We start from the raw sequence: 7,108 nt of genomic DNA on the forward strand, positions 1-7,108 counted from the left end.
ATTCCTCCATGCGCACAGCATTGCAGAGACACAACTGAAAATGGCTTTCACCTGTATGTTCACTGGTCCCCACACCAGCTCCCGTCACCAGTTCTCTCCATGGGGTGGGGCTGCAGTCGCTGCACAGAGTCCTGGATCTAGGGATGCGAGGGAGGCCCCAGCCCTGGGAATATATACTGGGGGCTTCCCCACCCCCTTGGTCCCAAGGAGATGAGAGTGTTTCCGCTTTAGGATTTTAGAGTCCCCATGGGCTCTTTGGCACTTGGAAAGCAACCCCCCACTTCCTGCCCTATGGGAAGGGGGTGGGAGGAGGACTTGGCACTGGCTGTGGGATGAGTTATGGCTCCATCATGCCCCTGGGCACTCGCAGAAAGGAGGAATGTCACCAGGACAAGCCCCTATTTGGGATCCAGTTCTGAAGGAGATTGGAGACAGTCAGTGGAGTGGTCACTGGCTGGTGGGCTTTGCTAGATATTCCTGGCAGGTGCAAGGAGGTAGGCCCAGCCTGACGGTTGGAAGGCCCCGAGTGGCCGTCACTCTGAGGTCATGCACTGGAGCCGGTGTTTGAAGAAGAGCAGGCGGTGTTTGGCCACCTGACTTTCATCCAGGGATCCCGGGTAACGGTACCGAGCATAAGTCTCTGCCCTGGCGTCCCGTGATGTCCAAGGCAACTTCAACTTGGATGCGTGATCCACAACAACGTCTGAGCAGGAGCCCACCTGAAGAGAACCAAGTCCATCCAGGAAGAATTCTGGGGGTGGAGGAAAGGCGAGGACACAATGAAGGGTCTTGAGGATACAGAGGCCCCACCGTTAAAGGAGAACTGAGATTTGGGATATGCTGGGTGCATATGCAAAGACCCCATTTCTAAGGACCTTGGGCATGTAAATCAACCCTTTTGAGTCTTAGTTTTACTCTTGTATAAAATGGAGTCAATATCCTTACCTTGTGCTTTGAAAACTGATCCTCCGCCCCACCCCCCGCCCCTCCCTGCCCCGCCCCCAACACACACACGCAGAGGTTCAATAAATGCCGAATGGGCTGCTCCGAGGTGGTCTGAACCAAGGGATACGGCTGGGAGCGAGATAAAGGTGCAGGTGGCAGTGGTGGGGAAGCTCAAGACGGACCCAGCAGTTGTACTGGCTGTGGAGGTTTAAATGATGCTCGGGGCTGAGAGGGTGGAAGCTCTCTCTCTTGCCCGGGCACAGATCTTGGTAAATCTTCGTAGAACTGCTCTAGGGGCCCCGGTAGCAGCCGTGGGCTCCGCGGGGGTGGTCGGGGAGTCGTACCCAGGGCCCTTGGCGCCTTACTGCACCGAGCCCAGCCCAGCGCCCCGCGGGATCCCTGCCGGGCCCGGCCAGGAGGGAGCGCCACTCACCCAGGTGCGCCACGCGGCTGAGGCGCGGGTCAAAGCCGACCTCGCGCACCTTGTCAGTGCGCGCCAGGAAGAAGTTGACCACGCCGTCGGTGACCACGCACCCTGGGAAGCCGACGAGCTCGTGGTGGAAGCCGCGCTTCTGCCGGAGGCAGTTCCCGCGGCCTGGCGCGCCGGGCTCCACGCTCAGCAGCTGCCGGTACGTGGTGGCGAAGCCGGAGATCTCGCGCACCGCGCCCCCGACCTGCCGGGGCGGGAGGACGGCTGCAGGCGGGGCGCGGACCGGAAGGGGATCCTCTCCCCCTCCAGGGCGGCTCTCCTGCCCTGTCCTTTCCCGCTTCTCCCCTGCAGGACCCAGATAGTGCCCCAGGCTCCGCTTCGTCGTCCCCTCCCGTCCCAGGGCTGGCTGCCCTCAATCGGGTCTACCGGCCGGCCGCGGCCTTAGACTGCCGAAGGCTCTCCTCCCACCCTACATCTCAAGGCCCCTCCCCTACCAGGTCCAGCGGCGTCCGCTCCAGCACGTCCACAAGCCTCTCCAGTCGTGTCCGCGCCGTGAAGACGAAGTCGTCGTCCACCCACAGCACGTACTTGGTGGTTACTTGGGATACGGCCAGGTTCCGGCCTGCGAACCAGCCCTGGGGAAGGGTAAGTACGGTTGGCGATGCTGTCGAGATAGAACGTAGCCCTCTGCCACCTTTTCTCCTCACTCCTGACCCCTCTCAACAGCCTATGCCCCTCTCCAAACTTTCGAGTGCTTACGAATGGCCGGGAGCTAGGTAAAAAATGCATTTCCCACTTGTGTGAGGCGCTGAGTCAGTGTTCTGGGGGAAGGTATTGGAATGCATTTCATTCATGCGTTCATTCATTCATCAACTATCTACTGAGCCCCCCACTAGGTGCTAAGCACCATTCTCAGAACGCAGCGCTGGTAAGACACACGATTCCTGCTCCCGTGGAGTTTACATTCCAGAAATCCTCATGCTTAACAGGCGCCTCAGTGACTCTGAGGCAGGTAATCGTGGAATCACTATGGTGGAGACTGCAGACTGAGGGTGCGCCCCCTCCCGGTGCCCTGTGGCGCACAGTTCAGCCTCGCTGGCTGCTCACCTTGCCAAAAGGCATGAGATAGTGCTCGATGTGGGGACCTCTAATGCTCTCTGGCTTGTCGCTGTCGTCGGCGATTACCACTGTGACTGTCGGGTAGAAGCGGCGGATGCTGGCGATGAGTGCCCGTAGCCGATTGTAACGAAGGAAGGTCTTAGTGGCAATGGTGACTAGAGCGCTGATGTTGTACTGGGCTGGGAGTGAGGGGCAGGGTTAGGTGCAGAGGAGAGTAGGGAGTGAAGAGCAGGAAGACATCTCGCAGGGGTGTCTCCCAACTTGTCGCCCTCTCCCAACTTGCTCCCCATCAGGGCTGGATCTATGTCCCTGAACATACCAGTCTCACCTCCCAGGGGTAGAGACCCAGGTGGGTACAGCTGAGGGCTGGGTGGGTGTCTTATGCGTATGGTGAAGGCAACTTTGTGTCCCTCGGTGGAGAACCGGACTGGGAAGAAAGGACATGAGATGTGGCCCCTAGGGCTTGGACAACATTGTCTTTTCAGTAAAACAATATTTAAGCGCCTACTCTGTGTAGCACTTTTCTAGGTCCTGTTAGACAAGAATGCAAGGTTCTTATCCCCATGGAACTTACATTTTAATGGGTGGGAGAAAGATGATAAAAGAGTTCATTAAAAAGCTAACCTTTATTGAGCATTTACTATGTGCCAGGCACTTTTAAAGTTACCTTAAATATATGGACTCATTTAATCCTCACAGTAGCCCTATTAAGTAGATTCCTACTACAGAAAAAGAAGGCACAGAGAAGTTAACATGTCCATAATTACCCAACTGTTAAGCAACAAAGCTGGGATAGGAACCTAGTCAGTCTGGTTCCAGGCTAAGTAAGTAAGAAAATTCAGATACAGATAAGTATTGAATAGAAAATAAGACAAGTAATGTGATAGTGAAGAGGAGCCATTTGAGCTGAGATCCAAATGATATGAAGGAGCCAGCTATGCAAAAATCTGCGGGAAGAGCATTCTAGGCAGAGGGAACAGCAAGTGCAAAGGCTCCAAAGTGGGAGCAGGTTTGGTACAGAAGCCTTGGAGAGAAGCAGGAGGACTGTGTTATGCCCCTTTTGCTAGAGGAGAAATGGGGGCTCTGGGAGATAAAGCCCTTTGCCCTCTAGTAAGTGGTGGGCTGGGAATAGAGCTTGAGTCTTCTGGCTCCTGGGGCAGGTCACTTCCTGGGGCCCCCATGGTTGGCCTGAAGGGGGGACACACCCAAGGCTCGGGTTTCCCTCTGGCCTGCTCCAGCCCCAGATGAACAAAGGCCCCTTCTCTCCCTCCCTGGCCCTGCTGGCCCAGCTGAAATGCCCATTGTGTGGCTGGGCAGCGCTGGCCATGGCCCGAGTGTCTCCCACACCCTCTGCCACTTGCTCGCTCCTGCCTTTCTGGGCTCCCTGTGTTCACCCAGCCTGTTACTACCTCCACCTGGGCCTCGCACCTATGTCTGCTGTGTTTGCCTGGTAGCTTCGGCTGCTATAAGTCACCAGTTGCAGCTGCCGATTGAGTTGGTCCAGCCCTGGGCTGGCGAGGGTGAGATCTGGCTGCCCCTCTCCAGTGAGAGTCACTCCAGTCACTTCCCCTGCCACGTCCCAGGTGCCCAAGGAGGCAGTCAGGTTCACCTGGGAGAGGGGATTGGAGAGTGCAGAGTGAGGCCCCAGACCCACCTCTTGCCTCCCTGGTTCCTCCATCCCTCCTTTGGCAGCTTTGTTGCCCTCCCGGCATCCTTAATGCCCACCTGGCCTCCTCCTCGCCCTCCTGTTTCTTCTCACCTGGTATACCTCCTGACCAGAAGTGGCCTGCAGGCTCAGTCCTGGGAGGAAGGAGAGGGGATCAAAATCACAGACAATCTGGAATTCCTCATTTTCTCTTCCCTCTTTCACTACACCCAGCACAGAATTTCTCATGCATCCCTCTTGTTGAGGCCACAGCAGGGCACATTGCGGGGCATAGCCTAGAGTAACTTATTTTTTACTCCTTCCCATCAAAGCAGTAGCTCTTCTGTGGCCTGCCCTACCTGTTCACCTAACTTTGGCCAGTCAGCAAGAATAGACCCTTCTCCCCAAACCTCTCCAGTCACTGTCTTCTACAATTCCTGACAATCTTAGAGTCCCTTCTGTCCCCATCTCCCACCTCATGAGCCCTCCCTGACCTCAAGTCTCCCACCTCCCATTCCAATCTTCCCTCATTCTTCCTCACCCAACCTGGGCTCTGCCACCCCCCACCGTGGCTTAGGTCATCCCCTAGGACCGTTCTCCCCACCTGGCACCAAGATGCTCCTGAGGGGCTGGACCTCCACACCCTGCAGGGGGTACTGTAGTGGGGAGTTGGCAGGGGCTATGAGCAGCTGGTCAGCAGCAGACTGGCTCCTGGCAGTGAAGGAGGGGGAGGACAGAGGAGCAGTCAGGGGGAGACGGGCTCTCCCTCCTGCCACACCCACCCTCCAGGCTTCCCCCTGCTCTCCCCCTACAGAGTCATGCCCTCCTTTCCCACTGGTACCGGTACCTTGAAAGGAAGGCCTGGAACTCCTGCTCCCTCAAGGCAGATGCAGCCCTCAGCTCCTCAGGGTCAAAGGCCTTGGTGAAGTCAATGGCTTGGACCTGCCTCTGGAAGGGGAGGTGAAGGCTCCCCCCACTGGACTCACAACTGCAGTTGTTTGTGGACAGCAGCCTGGAGCCGGGAGGAAGGGTCCTCAGAGCCCAGCCATGCAGCTCACTTATCCCACAGAACATTTACACAGGACCTACATCTTGGCCTTTCAACCCTGTCCATCCAAAATCTGTTCCCTTAAACACTGCTCTTCAAATAGTCCCCAGGAGGAGGAACCACCAAAGGAATGACGCATCCCCTAAATCTGGATTTTACAGAGGTGTAGAATAGGGCCAATTGCTAGGTGTTCAGAGTTGCCTACACGCCATTAGGACCCCACCTGGACTCTCCTTTCATAGGGAATCACCAGGACTCAGAAAGTCAGGGCCCTCCCCTGACGGCACACCCTCCCTTCCCCGTACCGTGACAAGGTTCTTGGAGGACAGATTTGTCCCCCCGCCAGCACAAGACTCAGTGGCCCCCTCCACCTCCCACTTCACCCCTCTGCAACCAGTCGTGGGGAGCCCAGGCATCAGAGCTCAGCAGTGGAGGAAACAAGAGCTTCCCACGCCACCCCCCAGCGAGTGCCGTGCCAGTACCACGACTCCTTGCACTCACCCCACCACTTGCTCCTTGATCCTGACTGGGATGTGTGCGTACCGGGGCTCGGGGGCAAGACCTGGCAATTCTGGCCTGGGGTTGCCCTGCAGGGGCGTCCACAGCGCAAGAGGTGCCTGGAGGCCCGGCGCGACCCGGGTGCTCACGTACAGGAGCCCCAGCGAGGCGCAGGCGAGCAGCAGGACCAGCACACAGAGGGCCCGGCGGCCCAGCCGCATCCTGGGTGGGCGGTAGGGATGGGAGAGTGAGAAAGGTGGGGAGCGAAGGCGTGGGTTGGGGCCCCCGCGCTTCCGGAGGTTCCTGCCGGCCACCCGGGGCTTTCCACATCTCGCGCGCCAGGATTTGCATAGCGAATCGGTACCCCTGTCCCCTCCCCTCACTTCCCGGGCCTCGGGTCTCCCGGCCTCCTTTCTTCTCTCCCTCTCCCGCATCTTGCTTTCCTCTCACGCCTGAGGCCGGGCATCTTGAAGCAAGAGAACGTTGGAGGTAGTGGTTTCGATGCGGCGGCTCATAAGTAGAAGAGTACCATTTTATCAGAATAGCGGGTGTTCCCGAGCCCGCCACCTCCCCTGGCCCGCGCATCCCCCAACCCCTCAGTCCGAGCATCACCTGGCCCCGGCTGGGCTGCAGAGGGCAGCGCCACACCTTGCCTGTCATGAAAAATGCAGAATCACGCCCGCGCTACTGGGTGGCCCCGGCGGAGGTGACCCCGTGAGTGGCCTCGGGAAGCTGTGCGGGGGGACAAGGTGGACCTGCGTGCGCGCCTCTTCCCGCCTCCGGCTCGGCCCCTCATCCCGCCCGGGCACTGACCTGTCTAACGCTCTGAGGCCGCCGCAAGATTTCGGTCCGGGCTGCGCCAGGCTCTCAGCCCCAGCCTGGGGGTCCTCATGGGGCTGGAGGCGGCCTGATGGGGGAGTCGGGTGTGAGGCTGAGAGTGAGGGGGATCCTCCTGCCTCCCGAGCGCGCCCGACCCCTCCCGCCTTCGGACTCTCCGGGCTTTGTAGACCAAGGCGCTGGGGTGGTTCTGGGCGTTTCCTGCGGAGGTGGGGATCGGAGTCCAGAAGCCGCCGCACCCCAGTCCCAGAAACAAATCCGAGGCTCCCCGGTACCCTGTTCCACTTGCCGGGCCGGGAGAGGTCGGGCCGCCGCCCGGCTCTTCAGTTCGCGGTTCCGCGCGGCTCAGCTCCCGGGCTGGTTCGGCGGAGGATCCGGCTACGCGCGGGGAAGGAGAGCGCTGGGGCGCCTTCTGGTGGGCGCCGAGGACATTGCGGGGGCGCGAAGCCCGCGCCGAGCGCAGGTCCTTCTCTCTACCCCCCCTCCCCCTCCAGCCCTTCGCCTCCGAACCCTGGCATCTCCCCCGCCTGCCCCCGATCCCAGTCACTCTATTCCCTATGCGTTCGGAGCCGCCCTCTCGTCTAGA

General features: G+C 59.2%; 1 protein-coding gene across 5 annotated transcripts; it reads right to left on the reverse strand.

The window, feature by feature from the left end:
- Window positions 1-386: 386 nt before the first annotated feature.
- B4GALNT1 (beta-1,4-N-acetyl-galactosaminyltransferase 1) lies at window positions 387-6,863 on the reverse strand. 5 transcript variants are annotated; one of them, XM_027106815.1, is made up of 12 exons: window positions 6,812-6,834; window positions 6,499-6,592; window positions 5,689-5,907; window positions 4,987-5,151; window positions 4,744-4,850; window positions 4,254-4,294; window positions 3,923-4,103; window positions 2,814-2,921; window positions 2,483-2,673; window positions 1,870-2,010; window positions 1,379-1,619; window positions 425-751 (listed from the first exon to the last, which is right to left on the reverse strand). In XM_027106815.1, the coding sequence occupies exons 3-12, from the start codon at window positions 5,904-5,906 to the stop codon at window positions 534-536; spliced, it is 1,611 nt and encodes a 536-aa protein (XP_026962616.1). In that variant the 5' UTR covers window position 5,907; window positions 6,499-6,592; window positions 6,812-6,834; the 3' UTR covers window positions 425-533. The 5 variants fall into 5 exon arrangements, with proteins under 5 accessions (XP_026962615.1, XP_026962616.1, XP_026962613.1 ...); XM_027106814.1 differs by having other exon boundaries at window positions 387-751; window positions 2,823-2,921; window positions 6,499-6,863; XM_027106812.1 differs by lacking the exon at window positions 6,812-6,834 and having other exon boundaries at window positions 5,689-6,417; window positions 6,499-6,805.
- Between the last annotated feature and the right edge of the window lie 245 nt (window positions 6,864-7,108).

The sequence above is a fragment of the Aethalodelphis obliquidens genome, unplaced genomic scaffold (genome assembly GCF_003676395.1).
Source record: "Aethalodelphis obliquidens isolate GAN/ISIS:26980383/991018 unplaced genomic scaffold, ASM367639v1 scaffold8, whole genome shotgun sequence".
Taxonomy (NCBI): Eukaryota; Metazoa; Chordata; class Mammalia; order Artiodactyla; family Delphinidae; genus Aethalodelphis; species Aethalodelphis obliquidens.